Here is a 23,071-nt window from a genome sequence, read left to right as displayed (position 1 = left end):
AACTCTGGAAGGTGAGGTTGCCCCAGCCCACCCTACAGTTCCTATTCCTGACTTACAGTTGCAAGCCCTATTTAACAAGCAGTTTAGGATTGTTAACTAGTAATTTTCTTTTGTAGTTTAAAAATATCTAAAAACCTTAAATGAGCTTTTTTTAAAAAAAACACATATTTTTATTTCTATGTTGACATCTAAGCGTATGGCAGAAATTAGCCATACATCTTAAAATATGTGGTAGGCCAGTAGTTTTATTTCTGACATACTTTGCAAATGCTTACTTTGTTTTTTTGGGGTGGTTTTTATGTTCTGAGGAGGTCCATCTTCATTCTTTTGTCAGACATATCTAGAGAATTCAGGAAGCTCATTTTGAAGGCATAATCTAAAAAGACTGTGTCTGACTGACAGACTTGCAGGAGCTCTTTCCATCTGTGTCCAAGCCAGCTTCATCAAGTGCTGTACAGAGGTCACACTGAACAAATAGGAAATCTGACTGAGACTTCATGCTATTAACCATTCGTGTTCCTCATTGTCTTTTCGCATCATTGGAGCAGTCAGTAGGTCTTGCCTGAAGCAGGAAAGGTTGAGTGTCTCATGTAGAGTTAAAACTGTTTTCTTTGCCTGATACCACCTAAGAAGGCAGTTAAGAGCTGCCATAGGGGCTAGTCCAAAGAGTCTGTGTAGGAGCCACATCAATACAGTGGCTGGTGTTTGGTCATATTGGAGATGGTACCTGCCCAGCTCCTGCGTTGTCACTATGATCAATACTAAGTGTGGTTGTGAGTTTCTGAGACTTGAGCACTGGTAGTTATTTAGTCCTGCATAGGTACCTTAGTAAAAATCTTCATTTGTTACAAGAGCTCATTTCATTCAGGTTTTATTGTTCTTTGGAATTGGAATAATCTTTGTTGAATTTCTTTTGGTTATCTATTGTAACCAGGAAAGGCGGCACAATGTCAAAGACTAAGGCTTCTCTACTTGCAGCAACAGTTTTCCTGGTTTCTAGCACTTTGTGTATATGTTCCTGCGTGATGAAGAACTTACCGTTACTTCTCTTTGATGCAGCAAGCGTCGTCTTATAGCAGATTCTCTTCTACCCTCCCCTGCCCCGTTTGAGCAATCTTAAAAGGACTTGCTTTCACCACATGCTTTGTTTTTTGGGGTTTTTTTTTTTTTTTTAAAGTACAGTTGTGAACCCTTTAGGCATTTGTTTACACTTGATCTCTCATCTTTTGCATTTGAGTAGCTCGGTGGAACCTGAACATCCCAGTGTAGTTAGGAAGCTGAATGTCCAGGAACTTCTCCTTCCTTAATCAAAGAGGCTTACAATGTATCAGATCTGGAGCAGATTATTTTGGAGGCTTTCAGAATGATCCTTTTCTTCAGAGTAGGGACATGACCTAACTTAAAGGTCACACTGAGTCACTCAGGGTGTCTGTCTGTCAAGAGATCATGTCTTCTGTCAGACTTGGCTCTGTGTGAGACTCAAAATTGCACGTACCGAGTTCCCTTAGTTGAGGGGTGAGCATGTTTCTACATGACTTGATTCTTAAAATGGTACCTGTCGAATGCAGTCTAAGCTATTTACTCTTAACTGTAAAGAATATGTGAGGATAGATATTTGAGGATCATAGACTCATAGAACAGCTGAGGTTGGAAGGCACCTCTCAAGATTTAGTTCAATCCTCCCTGCTCAACTAGAGCAGGTTGGTCAGCACAATGTCCAGTTGGTATTTGAATATCTCCAAGCATGGAGACTCCCCAGCCTCTCTGGGCAACCTGCAATCCTTACAGTATCTTTACTTTTGCTTGTATTTAAACAATGCAAGACTTGTATTTCAAGGGTTGTTTTTTTTTTTTTTATTCAATTTATGCCTGTTGCTTCTTGTCCTTTCTCAGGACACCAATGAGGAGAGTCTGCCAGTCATCTTTACTCCCACCTATCAGATATATATATATAGACAGTGCTAAGACCCTCGCCAAAGCCTCCTCTTCTCCAAGCTGAGCAGTCCCAGCTCTGTCAGCCTCTCCTCACATGACAGGTGCTTCAGGCCCTGTAATTACGTTTGTGGTCCTTTGCCGGACTTGCTCCAGCACGTGCGCACCATTCTCCTAACGGGGAGCTCAGCTGAACGCAGCACTCCATGCCTATCTCCCCAGGCCTGCGTAAAGGGGGAAGGACCACCTCCCTTGACCCTGCTGGCAGTGCTCTGCCTCACGCAGCCCAGGGTGTCCACGGCCGCCTTTGCTGCACGGGTGCGTTGTTGGCTCTGGTCAAACTTCACGCCTACCAGGATGACCAGGTCTTTTTCTGCAAAGCTGCTTCCCAGACGGTCAGTCCCAGAGTCCATGGAGTTATTCCTCCCCTGGTGCAGGACTTGTTATTTCCCTTTGTTGGACTTGATGAGACTCCTGTAGGTCATGAGACATGGCCAGCCTGTTGAGGTCCCTCTGAGCAGCAGCACACCCATCTGGTATAGCAGCCGCTCCTCCTGGTTTTGTATTGTCTGCAGACATGCTGAGTGCGCGCTCTACACCATCACCCAAGTCATTAGCGCAGACACTAAGCAGGACTGGACCCGGTATCGACCCCTGGGGTGTGCCACTAGGGACCGGCCTCCCCCTGGACTGTGTGCTGCTGATCACGACCCTTGGAGCCCAGCGGTGCAGCCCGTTTGCTGTCCACCTCGCCATCTACTTACCTAGCTTGTACTTCATCAGTTTGTCTTTGAGGATGCTGTGGCGGACAGTGTTGAAAGCCTTACTAAAGTCAAGACAGACAACAGCCACTGCTCTCCCCTTGTCCACCAAGCCAGTCATCTCTTCACAGAAAGCTACCAGCTTGGTGAAGCACGATTTCCCCTTTGTAAATCCACACCAAACACTCCCAAGCACCTTCTTGTGCTTTGTATCTGGAAAACAGTTGTTTTCACAGTTGCTCCATCACCTTTTCCCAGGGCTTGAGGTGAGGCTGACCAGCCTCTAGTTCTGTGAAATCTCCTCCTTACCCATCTTGAGGATAGCAGTGACATCTGCTTTCTTCCAGTCCTCAGGAACCTCCCATGATCATCATGTTTTCCACCATGTTTCCATGATCCCAGTGAAGTCATAGCCCTGTAACTGCATGCAGACTTCTAATTCCTCCTCTTTGTTTCTCATGCCATGTGCGTTAGTGTACGGGCCCTTCAGAGGCACCCAGAGCTGCTGATGCCCTGAAAATTGCAAGAGCTCTCTCCATAACACTGTCCTGTAGGCACTCCCTTATTTACATGGATATGCTTGAAGAGGGCCCCTTTAGGCCCTGTGCTGTCAATTACAAGGTCCTTCCTGTTCACATCATGCCCCACCATTTGCTTCCCATCGTGGTTTGCAACTTCCTCATGGACATGCACTCGCGCCTCTGTCAGTCCTGGTTTAAAGCTTTCCTTACCAGGTCAGGCAGCCTGTTGGCACAGATCATTTTGCTCCATGTAGTTGGATGGTTCCTGCCTTGTCCACGCAATTCTTGGCCCTCAAAGGGAGGTCCGTGAACATAAAAACCAAAACCCTGCTGCCGACACAAGCTGTGCAACCATGGAGGATGAATGAGTATAGCTTAACTTCATAAAAACTACTGTCATGTTGTCTAAATATATCTAATTTGATGAAACAAAATTATATGCTTTATGAAAATCTTGCGTGACATTTAAGAAATTAGGTAAGAGAACTTTCTTTGGAGGGTAATTGGAGGCTAAAATACTTTTCTGAATTTGAATAGATGTTGCTTTGATAGACAGCCACTTAGCCATGATGAAAGAACAGTTCAGTTTTAAAGCAGTTCAGACCACTTACAAAGATTTTTTCGACGGACACAGCATTCACACACAATCTATTCATTACCAAGACTAGCATGTCCTCTTATCTGCTATAAAATTTCAGGATCATTTTCAGTGAATATACCTGTATCTAGACAGAGGTTGCCTTGCTCCGTTCAGTATACATATTGCAAAATGCCTGTGGTTCTTCAAGAAAAAGGCTGTGTTTCTCAATAGAAGTCCTTTTGTTTTTCAGAACACTCATCAGGTAGCAAGTATTTTCTGCATCTGTTTTTCTCTTTAGCACTTGCTTGTCTTCGCCCAGGCCCTCCCTTTTCTCCAAGTGCACAAGTTGTGGTTATTACTTAAAAGATGCTGACCAGGAAAACCTTAGAAAAGTAATCCAGGTTCACTTCCTGGCAACTCCGTACTCCCTTGTTGCCTTTAAGAGCCTTTCTTACAGCACACCTTTTTGTAATGGCATTTTCTTTAACAGTTGGAAGATAAGGGAGGAGGGCCTTATGGAGTTATAAGTCCCATTTTCTGCTTTTTACTTTAAAAGAAAAGGGGGGGGGGAAGATTTGATTCTCAAGGAATTTGTCATCATCTTGGGTGATGCACTCAGTTTATCCACTGCTTAAAAAAATATTTTAGTCTTTAGAGTATTAGCTTTATTTTGTTTTCTGGTTTACAGAAATACTTCAGCTTTTTGAAAAACTGTCTTCACTATTGATTCTGAGACCTAGTCCCTGATTTCTCTAGGACTTCTAGTTATATGGCTATGAGCGTAACTCATCTGGGAGGTGAGACAGTACTTACATTCCTATCACCTCAAGATTGAGAGACACGCTTATACATTTGAAGGATAATTTCTAAAACTATAGTTCAATTTAAACCTGGTGTGGAGGACAGTATGGTTATTCTTCCCTACTCAGAAACAGATTTTACTGTTATCTGGAGGAAGATCTCTGTGTTCTGGTTTAAACCTTGACTGGATTCTAACTTGTCTCACCAAACATGAAACCTGTTGTAAGTAATTCATTTTAATTATTTACTGTTCTTGTCATTTTATTTTTTCTAGTGAAAGACTGATTCTCTATTGCTGAATATGTTAAACCAGTTCAGTTTGGGAAACAAAGCAAAATAAAGCTCTCCTGTCTAAATGTTTGCTCATTTCACTGAAACAAATGCTGCTGTTTTCTCTAAGGAGGATATACTTGTCTGTAGGCATTTAAATACTGAATAACTTAACACATGTTTTGGTTTTGGTAGGAAATAGTAAATGATGCTTGTCATATGCTTGCTTATTAGAAATGTTTTTACTCGTGGTTTATGATACAGTTAGCTTTTGATGTAGTTGCAGTGTACTTGAAATGCACAAAGGTTTTCTTATTAAGTAAAGCTACCTTTGCATCTTATAGTTAAGTACAAAATGTTCATCAAGCATAGATTTATTTAATGGATTTAAATTAAAAAATAGTCATAAGAGTTAATGAGCTGAAATCTGTTTGAGTACCATGTTCTTCAAGGGGTTTTAGGTGTTGTGGATCTTGTTTTTTTCATGGAGCAAAACAGGGAAAAAATTTCCCTGCTCCTTCATTCGTTTTAGGTTTTCAGTTTTGAATGAGTTGGTCAGAAAGAACATAATTCCATGGGTAGGCTGTGAGCCCTGGTGCTTCCCTAGGAACTGCCACTGGTTCTGTTGTTTGGTTTCTCTGGAAGGAGCATTACTGACTCTGGAGGGTTAGGTTAGGAGATGCCCATGCTATACGGACATCTTTCACAGCTAGTTATCCACCTGGACATTATATTCATATTGCTTCTGGGAACACAACGTGGGGTCAGAACTGGGTCAGTTATCTTCTGTGCACTCAAGTGTTCAACTTCATTGTTGAGCACTCAGTTTCTCCATTTCCAAGATTTTAAATTAATTTCCAACACAGAAGTTTTTGGGTGGGTTTTTTTAACTTTTGTCCAAAGCTGGTAGGAGTATGCTTCACTGTTTGTTCTTTCATCCTGATACCAAAATAATCCTTTCCAAAATAGGCAAAATTTACTTTACTATAGCATGGTTTGTAACATATTGTGTAGAATAACCAATAATTGTACAACTTAGTAAGGAATTAATTCTGGTTCTCCTGTTCTCTTCAACAAAACTCACCGCAAATACTTGAAATACTGTAGAATTTTAAAGATATAATTGTTTCTGGCACCAAGGGAACATTGTCTTCAAGTTGTAATTTTATTCACATCATCATCTTCAGTGTTTTGCTGTCATCGTTGCATTTCTTGTCAAAATGTGACAAAGGTACACATGACTTTTGTTGTGTTCAGCACTTTTCTATTGATGCTTTTTTTTGTGCATTTTCTGTTTTTGAGGCAGAAGATCCTACCTTTTGTTGGCATGTAGACATGTATCACTGGATCTTCATGGACACTGCTTCAGCCCTTGGAAGCATTTTCCCTTTGGTTTTGGTGCACCATCCAATTCTGGTTTTGTACCCAGCACCTATCAAAGTTGTACTAATGTCTGTCAACTTTGGGTGGAGTGTGGACAGTTAATTTCAGTGTTTCTGGGGAAAAAAAATGAAAAGGGAAAGTTTTGGCCTCGTGGGGTGTATTTCTGATGCTGTTAACGGTTCCCAAGAGTGTGCGTTTTTGGGAAGTGTAACTTTGAATGCATTGTCTAAGTAAAGCAAATACTCAGTAAAAGCTCTTTGAAACAAACATATTTATTAACTACTTGAATCTGGTCACTCAGACTTCTCTAAATCAAGTTCATTGTCTAATGAAAACGGTATATTGTGATGCTTTGTTCCTTGTGGCAAATGAGGCTTCCATCTTTCTTTCACTTTTGCTTATGGCATATGCGCTTTTTTGTACAGCGATAGAAACCTTTTTTGAAAATTCTCCTTAATGAAATCTTTTTGCAGCATCCTGTGGCTGTGGTTCATCAGTGCTAGAGGCTACTCACCACGAAATACTAGCAAAGCTAGTGAATAGGCTGCAAAAATACAGAGGTTCAGAAATACTTCTTAGGTAGATTAGTGAGTGGTGTTACCTACTGGAACACAGTTCTTCCTGGCCATTTGTTCCTCTGTGTTACGGGAAGGACCAGCTAATATGAATTACTAAAGGTGATGACAGAATTATTTTATTACTATATAATTGCACAAGTGAACAGCTGAGGTGGAAAAAAAAAAAATCAGGTCTGCACTAGATAACTACAGATAGTCTTCAAAAATACAGTTTTTGCCAAGGCCCTAAAAGTGTTAGTTTTTCTGTTGTACAAAGTGAATGTACAAGTGATTTTTTTTTATTTTTTTTTTTTGTATGCATCTTTGGTGCAATATTTTTGTAATCAATCTGGTCACTCTTTCCAGTCTGGTCTTACGTCTCCCTTTCTGTTCCTTCATGTCTGTGGCCCCAGGAATCTATAGAAAATCTGTGTGTCTTCAGGAGAAATCTTGGCATCAGCATTTTAGCTTTGTGCCCTATCCCATTGTTTCTTAACTCAGGTATCTTAGCTTGTTTCACATAAGCATCCTCTCATTGGAAGGTACTCTTCAGTAGTTTTTAAATAAGGTATATTTAAAAATACTTGATGTAATTGATAATGGTAAAACTGTTCTTTGTATGTTTATTTATTTTTAATCATTCCCTTTTTTAAATCGTAGAGAGCTGGAGTAGAATTAGGACAGGGAATTTTGCAGTTTGATTGCTTGTCTGCAGTTATAATCTTCCAGTTTATATTGACTCGCAGTTCATGGGCGAGAGAGCGTGTGTTGCTAGTCTTGCTTTTACAAGAAAAAAGTTAAAATAGAATTTCACAGATGTTCACTGTGCTGAGAAGTTCACAGGTTTTTAGAAGTATGTGTTTGCTGGGGGGGGGCGGGGCATGGCACGGCTGTACAGATGGGTTGCCAGGCAATTAATTCTTCCTACTTGGATTGCCTGCAATAGGAGACAATCCAGCTCTCATGAGCAATGCAATGTTATTTGCAAAAGGAAACTACCGAGTAACAATTTTCCTATTCTCTTCCTTCTTTCTTCTGTCTTCCCAGCCTCACTATAAACCTCCCTTCCTTTGCTGTGCATTTCTGAGAAACTGCTAATGATTGATATGATAGCAGTGCTGTCATTCTTTTTAACCAAAAAAAAAAAAAAAAGTCATTTTTATTCTAGGTATTTTAATAGAGTCCCATTAAGGATCTATTGCTGACTGAAATATTGGCATGAAGGGCTCTCACTGAGCTGAGCCCAGGAATTAAGAAGTCAGGAAATCGGCTGCTGCATTGCAAAAGAACCTTGTGTGACACAGTATCTCCTGATTGGGGGGATCATTACTGCTATTATGACTCGACTTGCGTAGGAATTTTAAATTTCATCTGAATGTCAGTAATAACCCTCTTAGCAAATTATCCTGAATAAAATCACGAAGGCATTTTATATAATAGGTGTTGAATTACTGGATAGATTTGCTAATTAAATACTCTTTGTTCTGCTGCAGTTGACATTACAGGGTAAGATCTTGAACAATTATTCTCAACAGCTGTACTTTGTTAAGGGAAAAATTAACTACAAAGTTTATTTTTTTTTCTACACTTGAAGTTGGCAGATTTTTGAAATGTGCTTGAAAAAATTCCATCATCCAATTGGTAATGAGAAGATAAATATGCAGGTGTTGCTGTGAAATCAGATAACTACCGACTGCCTTATTAATGAATTTAGCAAGCCTTTATAACCTTCTGTTTTGTAGCTGTTGGCACTTACAAGTGATCTCCTGTCATAATGGGTAGCACTAGCATATGCCAGTCACTTAATGAAGCTAACTTGTCTGTGACCCTCTTGTTACTACCTACATCCACTGCTGTCCTCGGAGACAATTGAGAAATGGTCTTTGCACAGCCAAATATTTTTTTTTAGTAGGGGGTAATCCAATTAAAAAAAAAAAAAGTTATCTTTCTAGCTGTTAATAGATAGTGTTATTTCAGAGAATGAAGTAGAAAATGCCAGAGATTATCAAGGGGAAAAAATAGTAGGCCTTCTTTTCTTTTACATGTAAACTCTTCATTTCTCTGTCCAATTTTTCAATTTTGTTTCAGGGACTCCTGTTTGCTTTTGGAGTACTAAGGGAAAGGTATAACCTTTCTCTGTAAGAGTTAGCTAATAAGCCAGAGAAGGCGGGGTGGTGAATAAGCTGAATTCTGGTTAGTGTATATGAAACTTGATGTCATGTACCAGTGATACGTGTCTTTAGAATAATTTCAAAACTCCATGGAAGAGTGGTGGGGCGGTGCCTTCTGAATCACTCACTGGGAGATGAATAGGAGTGGAATATCTTTTTTTAAGCTTCTGATTAAAATGGAATCGGGTGTGCCTGAACACATACAGCCTAGAGTGAATCTGCAGTTAATAGTCACCATTTTCCTGTTCTTCTTTGTCTACATAGAAGATTGAGGCCAGCTGAGCTTTTTGCAGTTTGGGACTTCAGCAGAGTTCAGGAATCACATTGTCTTGAGTACCTAGTTTGCAGCATCAGTAGGTGGTCTTTAAACCAGCTGGACATTTTGAACTTGACCCAGAGTGTAAATCCATAGGTATCCATATGTGCTTGGGGAATAACCCTGATAAGGGCATTCACTATGAGTCAGCTGTGTCAAAGTTACAGTATGGTTTGGAACCTAACCTTTCCTTAAGTGCCTTGCAGGGTTTGGTGTATTATGTTTGCTTAGTTCATGTATCTACTTCGGGAGAGTGAGTCAATCCTTAGGTGCAGCGATTTCTTCTTTGAAGATGAAAATGGCTAGAAAATGTGTCTGTTCAGACGCTGTGTTGAAACAGAATATTAAGTTTGCAAGGTCAAATATTGCAAAACTAAGAATGCTGGGGGAATATAGCTTTCAGTGCATAATTTGAAACAAACTGAAAAAGCGTAGTGGAGCATCACACTCTAGTATTCATAACTGTGGTTGCCTAAAGGTTCAGAAGTATTAAAGAAACTTGCCGTTAATCCTGAATGAATGACAGTGTTGTCATCCTGTTTGTGTACTGTTATGTAGAGGTGGACTTTTCACCTTTGTTTCAGAATTGTTTGCTGCAATAGCAATAGTCAATATTGCAATAGTCAAGACTCTTGGATTCATCTTAGGCTACTTGGCCTTATGAAAGTTATGAGATTTCCCTGAAGATGGTCTTATTCCCACTGAACATGGCCAGCTCTTCCCTATTTGTCCTTTTTCTTTCCTCATCCCTGTTCATTTCTACTGCTCAGCTCCCTGTCACAGACTTCTTGACTACAAGTCAGAATTCTGCCTTTTTGGCAAATATGGCCAAGGAGTACTCCAATGTAATGTATGGGAAAAAAAAAAAACCTTAGACTAGGTTATTAAATTTAATATAACCTGTTAAAATATTGTGTTGCCTGACTGTCGTTGAAGCTAGAGTACCAAATTGTTCGGATTCACCTAATAGACTCTGATCTATCATTGCTGTAACAAGTGGTTCAAAGTAATCCTCTTTAAGAAAATTAAAAGTCTAAATGTATACAAGTAGCAGGACTAGCTGGAAAAGAACAGAGGTTTATTCTGAGCAGGGATGGAAAGGACTGAAACCAGGGAACTGGGACTAACCAGGTGGAATCTGGAGCTGTGTGCCAGAGCACCAGGATGCTGACAAGAAAGGAAATGGGGAATACAGTGGAAACATGGCCAGGTGACTGAAGGAATGGACCAGATGTTGGTTCTCGTGCAGCTGTGCAAACTTTGCCAAGCCCTTGCTGCTGCAGCAGCTACACATTTTTGTTCATCAAGCTAGTTTTACTTTATCTTTTCTGCACTAGAGCCATATCTGTGCCTTCAGTTCATACGCTCTTCCACCCCTCTCTACTATGCTGACCAGTATTAGAGATGGAAGCAATAGCCTACTCATGTGAGGTCTCTATAGCTGTTTATAAGGTTCAGAGAATTGCTACTCAGAGCATTCAGGGAACGTGGGATGCACCCTTGGCTGAGGAACAAACTTGGTTACACATGGATTTGCCCATTGATTCATCATCTGTATCCTATCTCTATCCCAGCTCCTTGTCCCAGGTCTGGTCTCCCTAAGGAGTTTGCTATTTGATTACCCATTTTGAGATCATTACAAGGGTAGTCAACCTTTTGACTAGGTGGTTCTTAAGTGAGCACCATCCAGGCTATACTGAGTAAGACAGGACTTTTTTGGAAAAAACTCAATGACATCAAGAGATAAGATGATGGATATGAAGGACACAACTGACCTAAATTACTGAAAGAGGCTTAATTCTGGCACTTCCTGATTAGGTTTTATTTGAGCATTTGATTCGGTGTTCTTTTTTTCCTGAGGTAGAATGTATGTGTGCACATGCAATTTTGAGATTTGTTTTAATCTTGTTTTAGGGGAGTTAATAATAGCATTAATACAAGGTCAGATGAGAATTTACTCATGTAATAGGAGTATTGAGGTGACTGTGTGTTGCCAGGAGAGGGGTGGTTTGCTTTGTTTTGAAAGGTGAGAGCATTTGGAGTTAGCAACCTAATGGATATGTTTGCATGTATTAGCTTGTAATTATATCATACACTAATCTTTGATTATTTTTTTCATTTCAGATTTTGATGCATACCAAGGAAATGGTGCAAAAGGTAATGCTGAGCATTTTCATTAAACAACAACCCTTAAAGAGCACACCTGGTGAAATTTTTTTATTCTAGGAGAACTGTAACCCAAACAGACCTGAAAATCACTTCTTAGGATGCCTGGTTTACAAATGTAATCCTTCCTAATGGATTATAGCTTTTTTCTTTTCCTACCACAGATATGATCTGGCCCCTGCTTGAAGCCTATGTGTGACTGTTTCAAGCAAATTAGCAACAGTGCTAATTAGAGTTTACTCATAGACCTGTTACACCATGTGTTCTAGTGTTTTATTATGGTTTATTTTTGGCATCCTTTAAACTCTGTCACAGGGTGGTGTTTTGACTATATGGAGTTTAACATGGACATAGCCATGCTGCAGTTTTTACAGCTGCATTGATTTTCCACCACTGAAGACATCAGGTCTTCATTTTTTCTAGTTAATATTACGTAACTGGATGCATCTGCCTGGTTTTTTTTGTGACATTTACTGCTGTTGACAATTTTTCTTTTCACCTTTTTCCTTGCTATGCATTTCATATGCACCTCGCGCTTTTTTATGTGCTTCAGTTTGTCTATAGAGTTTGCTCTGTTGTCCCAGAGTATTATGGCAGTCTGGCTGGTGTTTGAACATGGTCTTTTCCAAGTAGGGCATCGAAATTGTTAGAAGGATCAGAATGAGAGATGAAGGACAGTGTGTCAGTCAGAGAGAGGGAATCAAGTAGGTGTTTGTGTTCATCTCCACATATAGTTGTTCAGTAGTTCGACCTGGGGATACAAACCTTGTGGGTCATAGTAGCTAGATCCTCATTCAAAAGGAAAACCTTGTTCCCTGAAAGATCTGCTGCCCAGGGGATGACTAATGCAGTTAATTAGATTACAGCAGAAGAAAAAAGATGGGAGTGGGAAAATGGAAATATGAAGCCACGTGCATAATCTGAAAAAGTGTACAAAGAGCAGCCTAATCTGGACAGTACTGTGGTATTCTCAGTTACTGTATCCACTAGCCAGTACTTTCACTAGATTTGTTTGAAATAAATTAGCTAAGACGTGAGTTGGTTGGTTTGTTTTTAATCCAGAATGACTTTTCTGCAATAGGTTTGTGATGGCTACAAATGGGAGAGGATACCTGACTGTAGCATTATCTTGCAAACACATTGGCTAAATGTCTTTTCTGAATAGCCTGAATTTGTCCAGCAGTCTTTGAGTCTAAGCGATCTTCTTGTGTCCTAGCAATCCAAAGTTATTTCTGATTAGAGTTGCTGCTGTTTCTCAAGATTAGACTTGTTCACTGACTTATTTTTCTAGCATTCATTTAGTAAAACTTTTAACTACTTATGTATACAATTGAATGGTAATTTTTTTTTAAATATATCAGTGGTTTAAGTTTCATTATTCTCTTTAGATTCAAATGTGTCTTGATGAAATGTACAGGCTTCTCAGTAAAAACTTACTTTACATTTTTCTGCTTTTTAGTATTTAAGGGATAACATATGGACAATGATCTTTTTGAATTTTGAAAACGAGGTGGGACTTTAAAAAGATGGAGTGGTTCTGTTCTGTTTTTCAAAGCAATTTGTTTCATTTAGATGAACCTTGAAGTGATTTATGGAGACACAGATTCCATTATGATAAACACTAATAGCACCAATTTGGATGAGGTCTTCAAGCTGGGGAACAAGGTAAGGAATTTTTTCTTTTTAAAGCTTTCCTACATGTCTGTGTTTTAACACTGAATGGAGCAGATAGTATTAATAGAGGACTCCATGGCATCAGCAGAGAATAGGCCATGAGGAAGAAGAACTTGACCATGTATGGAAGCTATGGAGTAGTAAAACCTCAGTGCCCTATCTTCAGGTGTAGCTACTCTGTGCATTTTTAAAAGCGATCAAATTAAAATGAAACATTTCATTGTATAATGAGCTTTTTTTACCAATCATAAGTTATCAGGAGACTGTCAAAATATAAGGTAAAATTATTCTATATTAGTTCCAATTACAACGTGAACACAATTTTGATTTTAATGATTTTTGGTTTGACATTAGAGATTTCTATCAGTTTAGCTTTGTTTAGTTATGTGGTATGTATTACACTCTATGTGTCATCAGATTTTCAGTGGTAAGTTAAAATATTAATTTCCAAGGTATACTAGATATGGAAGAGATCTGTTTGATTAGCAGTTGGCAATTGACTATGTGGAAGTTTTGTGGCTCTCTGAAATTGTGGAAGAGAAGTGAGAAATGTTTCAGAAAATTTTAAAGAAAAGATGTGAGAGAAGTTGTTTTTGAAAGATGGAAGAAATTGTGATGAAAAGGAGAGCCACGTAAGTTCTAAAAAAAACAAAGAAAACATGGAGGGTTTTTTAGTATAGTATTAACAAAAGTCATGTAATTTCAAGGCAAGAGTGATTCTAGGTTTTTTTTAGAATACTTCTGCCTTCATGCTAAGTTGGTACTCCGAGAAGTAGATGCATCTCAGGAGCATGGAAAAAGGAATACTATCTTGATGTCATAACCAAGTAGCAGGAGGGCCAATGGCATGGAAGAAAGAAATCTCTCTTCTTCCCACCCTCCATTCAAGACTATATATAATTTCAAGTGTATATCCAGTAGTGTATAAGAAAGTTTAATCTTACTCCAGCCATGTGTGTATGTGTGGGTTAATTCTGGTTTATTTTTTGTCCCTGTACTCCCATTTGCTTGCTAAACATTATAAAGGAACAGTTAAATCATAATTTTTATAAAGTCTGACAGCATCATCATCATAGGTTAAATACTTCTGACTTGGATTCAGGCTTACTGGGAGAATAGGTAGGTTTTCGAACTTGTCACCTGCTTAATGAGTGTTTTCAAGTGTCAAATCTTAGGCTTTTTTATCCCATGTACTTCTGTATCCTCTATCAGTTGGTTTAAAAAAAAAAAAAAAAGACATGCTTTGATTAATGTTTTCATATTGCGTACTTGATTTTCGAAGTGAATAAACTTACGTCTGTGAATCAGCACAGACTCAAACCTAGCATCACAACTGTGAAAGTTGTGGCTCTCAATATTCTTTGTGACATAAAAAAGAGGTTCTTGTGTTTTTTGTTTCACGTGTGTGTTTGTTTGTTTATTGCCCAAGAAAGAGGGACTTTTTTGCGACCTCTTATCATTTAGGTTTTCCTCATTTTTCATAATTCATATAATCAATTTTCAACATAGAGAATTGTATCTGTTGAGAGAAATGAATGCCTAAGAAATGTCACTGTTCTATTGCATAATAATTTATTTCCCAAAATTTCATGTTCAGAGATTAGGGATGTTTCCATTGCATTCATGATACTTTTGTTTTAATATAGGCTGTGTGGAAGGTACACAGGTTTAATGCAAGCAATTACTGAGAGAGCAGTTAGCATATGTACCCCTGTTCTGATGTAAAGTGTGAATTAATAGGTTGTCTTCAGTGCTGAAGCATTACTCTGAGAGATTAATTTTGTTTTGCTGTTGAAGAAAATTCTCTCGTCTTCTTTCAGAATTTTCCCATCTAATGCCTTGTCTCACAGGTTTCTGGTTGTGTTCACTCCCACCCTTTACGCCCCATTATTTATATCCATGCCCCTTTTAGTCATTACTCAGAAGAATTTCATATCTTTCTCACCTTCTGTGCATCCTTGTGAATCAGATTTGCCAATACATTCAATACTGCACTGTTGATGGTTTTTAAGCACTTGATTACTGTGATGTTAAACAAAAAATTGAAAAGACTTAAAATAGCAGAAAAATGTTCAGAGGATTTATTTGACTGTTTCACTTTAACGAACAAAATATGACCCTCTTGGAAAAATGGTTTTGCCTCATGATGTCCTTCATAATTTATAAATATATGAGGGATATAAAACTCTAAGGGTAGACCCAGATTATTAAAAGAGTTGATAATTCCTGCAATAAGAAGAATGGAGATCTAAGTGAGAAAAATTAAATACGCATGTATACATATACATCAAAAACTTGTAAGGGAAGTTTTGGTTAAAACTGGTAGTGTGGGCCCAAAGCTAGACAGAAAACCAATGACATTTTATGCTGAAGGTACTGTTCCTGTCTTAGTTAGATGGCAAAAGAACTTTAATTTATATAAAACTTCAGTGAGGCATGAGAAAAGGATAGTTCATAGTTGGTGGGCTCTGACAGAGAACTGGAAATAATGGAGGAGTAAGAGTGGATGGGGGGATACTGAAAATCAAGAGGGAAAGAAAGAAAATGAAGAGTAGAACATGTGAAGGCAGAACAGGACATCTGAGGAGTCGTATGCGGATATTCTGTTGAAGAAAGTAAAGTAAAAATGTATGAAGAAAGAAGAATGCAACTGGGAAACTTTTAGCTGGACCAGTAGGTGGGTGAATGTGTACTGGAATCAAAGTTTCTTGTTGAAGGTATGTACTGTTTTGAGCTGTTGCACTTCTATCCTCTTAGAATAGAGGTAAGAGATGTGGAGCCACTTGATATTTGGTACTATGTTAAGACAACGTATCAAGTGCAATTTCAAGCTTTTGTATGTGGGTAAGACGCAGCCTGTGTGTAGAACAATGGCACCCATTTGTGCATATTTTTCCTGAACATACACACACAGAGCTCTGGTCTGCAGTCATAGTTCTCCCTCTCCTCCCTGGTTTGGGAGGGGGAGGGGGAGCGGGGGAAGCGACTTTGCAAGGCACCTTTTTTATAAAGCAATTTCCATATTCTGTCTAAGTGACTGTCTCTTATCTTTTCCTAGTAAGTGGATCCCTACTCTGAAATCTGTTGTTTGCTTAGTTTATGTGAGAGGCTAGATGGAGTAGCTGCCCTAGTAAAACAGGCTGGAGTCAGTTATCTGCAAGGTCACATTCAGTCCCATGCTTGTCTGCCCTGTTTAATTTTGTTAGGGAGTTAGATCTACCAAGCCGTGAATCCTGAAGAAGCCCATGGGTGAGCCTTAATTTTAATAGTAGCTCATAGTTAGTACTGTGTACTTAATTTCATGGTTAATGATATCTGATGAGTCTTTAAAATGTGTATGCAAACACACAGTGTGTAATGTTACTTGTTTTGAAACTTAAGAATGATACGCTTCAAGATGGAAGTTAAATTTTTTCGTAGTTACTAAGGTGTTGCATTTGGTTTTAATGTTGGTGCATTTGCAGATCAAAAGTGAAGTGAACAAGCTCTATAAATTGTTGGAAATCGATATTGATGGAGTCTTTAAGTCCTTGCTACTGTTAAAGAAGAAGAAATATGCTGCTCTGACTGTGGAACCAACAGGAGATGGGAAATACGTAACTAAACAAGAACTGAAAGGATTGGATATAGTCCGAAGAGACTGGTGTGATCTTGCAAAAGAGACTGGAAAGTGAGTTTCTTTGTGGCATTGTCCTCTTTGCTCTGTTTTAAACAGTACATGCTTCATAAACGTTTGATACCGTGTGGTTGTTTCCGGAACAGTGCAGATTGGTAACTAACATCACTGTTAGAGCATCTCAGCTGATTTTTGTAGGAGATGGTAAACGTTACATTTTGGCATTGGTAACAGACTGTACTTGTGCAAGTCCAAACGTCTCTGATGTCACTACCTGGTTTTGCATCTTTTATGGAAGCTGTGCATTTGAGTTGTCACAATTTTGTATATGCAGCGTGATAAACTACAGCTGAAATCTCGTGAAAATGGTAGGTGCTATCAGCATCTGGAGTCATAGGTTTTAGGTCAGATTTTTCTTCAAAGATGGTTAAAGAAGCGGGTGGTCAGCTCTTTCAGCATCCTCTAATAAAGCTGGAAGAGAACTGGGTGCAGCCTGAGGAGATGATCCTTTCCCCCAAGACTGTTTCTCTTCCATTTTTCAAATGAGACTCTTCTGATACATTATGATGGATACTGGATTGATGATTTATTAATTGTCATTGCACAGGGCATTTTCATACTCAAATTCAATAAAAATAATAAATTCAGCACTGTAGAAAAAATTGGAGTGGGTGGAGAGGTGGTCATCTGGGGGCTGACTCAACTTACATTGCATACCGCCTCTTGAAAACTTAACTTAAATTGTGGTCCAAATGCATCTAAAAATGAATACTTTTTTACATCTGTAAAAATACACCACACACTTGCTTACTGTTCTTAAGACTTGCATTTTCTAAGAAAAGATGCATCATAATAGACGCAAATTTTTCCAAGTTAGGAATGTATTAGTAATTAAAGCTATACAAATGTTTGAGAGTGTTCTTTAGTGACTAACTCTTCTGCAGCTGGCAGATCTTCCAACCACATTTTACAGAAATAGGCAAGACTTTGCTTACTTGATATGTTCTCTTCTCCCCCATCTTAAGATACCTGCTATGGAATGATAAATGGCAAAATGTAATGGGAGCAGAAAATAGAAACCAGTTGCACTCAAAAATTCCAAATCACTGTTTTACATTAGAACTATTTACAATAATTTGCTTTTAGTAAAATAAGTAAATAAATAAAACTCAACATGAAATATCCTGGCAAATTTATAGAAATTTTGCATCAGACTTCATCCTCAGGCTCTTTAGTTTCTAGAGGTAACCCAGGGGAAGAGAGGATTGTGTTTATTGTAATCGTTTCGCTTTGCGTATCTTAAGCTTTTCTTCATTTCTACACTATTTTTACAGCTATATAATTGGTCAGATTCTTTCTGATCAGCCCCGAGACATAATTGTGGAAAATATTCAAAAGCGGCTTGTAGAAATTGGAGAAAATGTGATCAATGGCCAGATCCCAGTAAACCAGTTTGAAATAAACAAGGTAAATGATGTCTTGGCTCTTTTCTGTCTCGGAAGAACTTCACTGTTCCTGAATATATTGACTGCTGATAAAAATCTTCTTAATCCTTATGATGCTGTGAAATATCAGGAGTTTTATTAGATACTGAATAGCATGGAACATACTGCAAAGATCCTACACTATGACAAAAAGTATCTTGTGGGGCTGGAGGCCAGACTTGCTTCCTCAGCATAATAACTTTGTGTCTCGTCCCATCCTGCTGTCTTACCCACTGATTCTCCACTTTGAGAATGACATGATAGCTCATGCTTTCATGAGAAGTTTTCTCTTAGGTTGTTGTTGTATATTTCTGTTTTAAAATACATAAACTGAAGAATGCAATGGAAAAGAATGTTACGTTTTCTAGAAAACCCATATAAAGGCGTACTATTGTTAGTTTATTTCCCTTCAAGGCTCTGTAGAAGAAAGCTAATAGTCGTTTTGAGATCTCATTCAAGACTTCCCTGCAGCAGGGAGTAAAATACTCCACTTTGTCTACAGGAGTTTTAGCAAACAGCATTGTGGTTTTGGTTTATTTTTATGAGTCCTCAATGAAACCTGTGGTTTTTAATTTCAAAAGCCTTCCCCCCACTCCCCCGCTAGGGGGGCGTTTCACCAGTGAATTGGTTATTACATGCCCCTCTCATGCTTCTAATAGAAGACATTTCCCAAATTTGCTCTATCCAAAGTCTCTTTCTGTTGCCAGCCGGACATCTGTCTGCTCTGTAAGACTGTGTTAATCAATCAGCTGAGAAATGTTCGGGTTGTCATATGAGTGTTTGAGAAATCAGTGATTTTTATGGTTGACTTAAAAAAAAAAAAAATCCAGGAGTACTTAGTATCCTAATATAAGATATATGGAATGATTTTCACTTTAAATGATGAATGTTCCTATGTTTTACTACTTTGGAAAAAAATAATGTATTTCACTGTTCAGTCAAATGTATAAGTTGTTTCTAAGAATTGGGATGATGATAAATATTTAAACATAGCATTTTATTTTATGTAAAGGAAAAACTCATTGTGGAGTCTGTTGTATGAGATACACGGAAATATTTAAATCCAGGTGTATTTTCTTGCTACAGAGCTTCTTAAATACACTTAACTACTTGATATTCAGACTTACTTTAGGATCTGAACTGGTGCCAGGGTAAGAGGGTAATCTCTGGCTGTATTTTTGTATTTTGCGTAATGTTTTCATCTTCAATTTAGTTTAATTTTAAAACAGTTGTGTTTTATCTGTAACTGTTTTGAACTGTTGTGCTTTTAATGTAATGCTTTTTTCAGGCAGTAATTGTAAAAGCACCCTCTCATTTTATTAATAATAACATTTTTAAAGTATGAAGGACTGGTACGTAGACCTTAATGTCTGGAAAATACCTTTATTACAGTTTTTTCATCTTTTTTGTGTTGCAAATGTACTTGCGAATAGTAGATGGTTGAAGATAGCTGCTATGTAATCGTGTCTTTTAAGTTCTGAGTTGTCCATCACCGAAGTAAAATACTTTTCTGATAGTTATGTTTCTGTTTCCTCCTTTGATCTCTTAGGCATTGACAAAAGATCCGCAGGATTATCCTGACAAAAAAAGCTTGCCACATGTGCATGTTGCTATGTGGATAAATTCTCAAGGAGGCCGAAAGGTGAAGGCAGGAGACACAGTGTCATATATCATTTGTCAGGTAAAAATGTCTTTATAGCTAAATACTAGGTATTGTTTTGAGGGATGGCAAAGAAAACCAACTCAACTCCTGGAAAAAAATGTTTTGGCATTTCTTTGTAGTGAGATTATGCTAGAGTCTAAAATGGTCAGTTTTCTGTACTAAATTTAGTTTGATAGAGCCAGAAAGAACCATTGTGACCAGGCTCAGCTCATCTGGCTATTTCCATATAGCAGCTGATAAAATTTCCCTGGACTGGATTAATTTCTGTTTGGAACTCGAATGTATTTTTAAGGAAAATATCCGGTCGTCTTTTTAAGGAGAAGAAAATTCTAGTGGTGAAGAACCTGTCATTCTTGGAAAGCTAATTGGTGGTGGTAGTTAAATAGTGGCATTGTTATTTCCAGTCTCAACCTGTGTCTCTTCAATTCATAGTCATTGGATCTGGCGGTACCTCTGTTGGATAGACTGGGGAATTTGAGAAACTTTCTCTTTTCAGGTGTTTATCCTATAAATGCTTATCATTATCTCACAAATATATACTCCACTTTGGATTTACTATTTAAAAAAAAAAAAGGGTAGGTTGGATTAGATGAACCAAGGGATCTCTTATGCCCAACTGATGGACTTTGCAGTGTGACTTCTACAGTGGACTGCTATTTCAGCTCCTTCATCATTAAAAACTGAAAGATACTGGTTTTTATTTAATTGAGAGTTCTTAGCCTGGCATGATAAAGCTGCCAAGACTTATGAGAGCTGGGCCATGGGTACGGCTGAGCAATGGCACAATACAAGAGAAAGAATGTACTTGTTGAAAGAAGGGAGCTGAAGGAATTGCATTGTAATTATTTTTGCAAAGCAGCTGGATGAGCTGAATAGTCCTAAATTAATTTTGTTCTGAATACTAAGTTGTCTGAAAGGAGTAGGAGGGACCAATGGCTTGCAGTCTGTCTTTATTAGTGATGGGTTTTCAGTCCGTGGTTACTGACCCTATTGAAGCCAGTAGCTCATCTTAACTGAAAAATGAAGGTGTCATATGTTAATGCACTAGTTTTATTTTGCTGTAAAAAAAGCAAAGAGGAGAGTGTACTTGGAAAAAAAAAAAAAAAAAAAAAAAAGCTGTGGTATTCCCCCCCCCTTCATCCCCATTAAGGGTTACATCTATTACTGAATGCTTGCTAAAATACTACTTTAAGTTCTGCTCTAAGATTTTTGACACACATTAAAAATAAAATTTCCTAGTGTAGTTGTGGACTGGGAATATGATTTTACAGGCTGAATGAGATACATTTTCCAGAAGAGTACCTTCTTCTTAGAGTTGATACTTAATTCCTCTACAAATACTGTTTTCAATTTAATTATTGCCTTCCGAAATTTAATTATTTTCTCCTTACCTTCCTCTTTCAAGTTGGAGAAGAATGTAATGTATACCTTAACCTCTGAGTGGTGTTTCTCTCTTGGCTTGAGATGTCACCATGTGTTTCTTGTTTGGTATTTCCGAATATTTTAGAATTTGCTCTTTCAAATTGGTACTACTGCCTCTGTCATTTATCCGCATGCCAACGAATGATGGTCCATTCTCTGACCATTCATTCTATTTGTTTATTTATAGAATCGAAGAATATAAATTTTCTAGCAAAACAGATATGGTTTTGATATCCACAACTTAGAATTTGCTTGTTGTGCAAAATGATAATGCTAGTTTAGTACAAAGTGAATCCAAAATGCATGCCCTTCGCGTATTTTTAACTGGGCTGATGGTTACAATGCGTTTTCATTGTGCATTTCAGAATTGACAGATGGGACTGTTTACTCTGTCTACTCTTACTGATTTGCACGTGTAGGCTGCAATAATACAAGCTGGATTTACATTCTTGAACTTGCTAGTTGATGCCAGCATCAGCAATGCAATTTTTTTTTTTTTTTTTTTTACTACTGCTGGATTTGTATCAGATGCAAAATAAATCAACCAGGAGAGAGTGATTGTGTAACAATTTTGTGTTAAAATAATGTGTAATATTTGAAACATAATCCTTTGTGTAGACTGAACATGGATTTTACTTTTTCGCATTGTTTCGTATGTGTCTCCTGTCTTAGGATGGATCAGACCTCAGTGCCAGCCAGCGAGCATATGCTCCAGAACAGTTGCAAAAGCAAGAGAATCTTACTATTGATACTCAGTACTACTTGTCACAGCAAATACATCCAGTAGTTGCTAGAATATGTGAGCCCATAGAGGGAATTGACTCTGTTCTTATTGCAACGTGGTTAGGTAAGTATTCTAAATTCAGTTTATTTAAAGAATTACAGGAGAGAAAGTGAGAAGTTTTAATGTATGTTTCTTAACAGAAGTGCTTCCCAAAATCAGTCTTTTTACAAGAGCAATAGCTTGCGTTATACAGTCTATAGAAAGTAGCTTGGATTGTAAGTGTACTTCTATGACTTTTGCAGAATACCACTTTTCAGAAGGTGCTCATTAACATGAACTTAATCTTACAATCCTTGTTCAGAGTTGCAAAAATTTACTGTTCATAAATGACAGTACTATTGCATGTCTTTGAGATTTTCTTAAGTTACTGTTGTAGTTCTGGAGCATGCATCCAGAACTAGCATTTTTCCAGAGAGAAATCCTAGAATCTCAAGCATCTTTCCAGGGAGAAAGCAGTCATAGTTATAATGAAAGAATACAAATTTTTAGTAGGGTGTAAGTGAAGACTTTTTCCTAGAACTGGCCTAGTGGATAATAGAAACATAAAACCTTAGTAACAGTCTTGTCTGTTCCATATGGAGAAATGAAGTGGCAAAAAAAAAAAAGTGACTAATGCTAGTGACCCACAGAATCACCAGTTTTTATTCAAATGAGCAACAGGGAATTGCTCTCGTTAGAGTTGCTTTTCCTCTTAAGAGGATGTCAAAGGAATTAGAATTAGAGATTTTTCCGCCCAACTCTGATTGCCTCTGTCTTCTCCGTTCCCTAGACTTCTTACCTAGAAAGAAGTATAGGTGTTGAAAAATTGTTAACAGTTCTATCAGGTCTCTCTTTCTGTGAAAATACAACGCTGTGTGTGTAATTCTTTTAATGTTGTTTCCTCCCTAAAAGTGATTCACCAACAGACATGACTGATCTCTGTGATAAACAGATATTTTGTGAATTGTATCTCACATCTAGTTCATTATTT

General features: G+C 38.1%; 1 protein-coding gene across 2 annotated transcripts in view; it reads left to right on the top strand.

Moving 5' to 3' along the window:
- The window catches only part of POLA1 (DNA polymerase alpha 1, catalytic subunit), a 206,813-nt gene that overhangs the window by 65,451 nt on the left and 118,291 nt on the right, over positions 1-23,071 (top strand). For both annotated transcript variants that reach the window (XM_075718412.1, XM_075718403.1), the window contains exons 27-32: positions 11,417-11,449; positions 13,031-13,123; positions 16,597-16,802; positions 18,083-18,215; positions 19,782-19,913; positions 21,990-22,164. In XM_075718412.1, the coding sequence (XP_075574527.1) occupies positions 11,417-11,449; positions 13,031-13,123; positions 16,597-16,802; positions 18,083-18,215; positions 19,782-19,913; positions 21,990-22,164 (772 nt within the window). The remainder of the gene's footprint in view (positions 1-11,416; positions 11,450-13,030; positions 13,124-16,596; positions 16,803-18,082; positions 18,216-19,781; positions 19,914-21,989; positions 22,165-23,071) is intronic.

This window comes from Pelecanus crispus, chromosome 1, assembly GCF_030463565.1.
Source record: "Pelecanus crispus isolate bPelCri1 chromosome 1, bPelCri1.pri, whole genome shotgun sequence".
Lineage (NCBI taxonomy): Eukaryota > Metazoa > Chordata > Aves > Pelecaniformes > Pelecanidae > Pelecanus > Pelecanus crispus.
The sequence above is the reverse complement of the archived record's forward strand: the minus strand, read 5'-3'. Positions and strand labels throughout refer to the sequence as shown.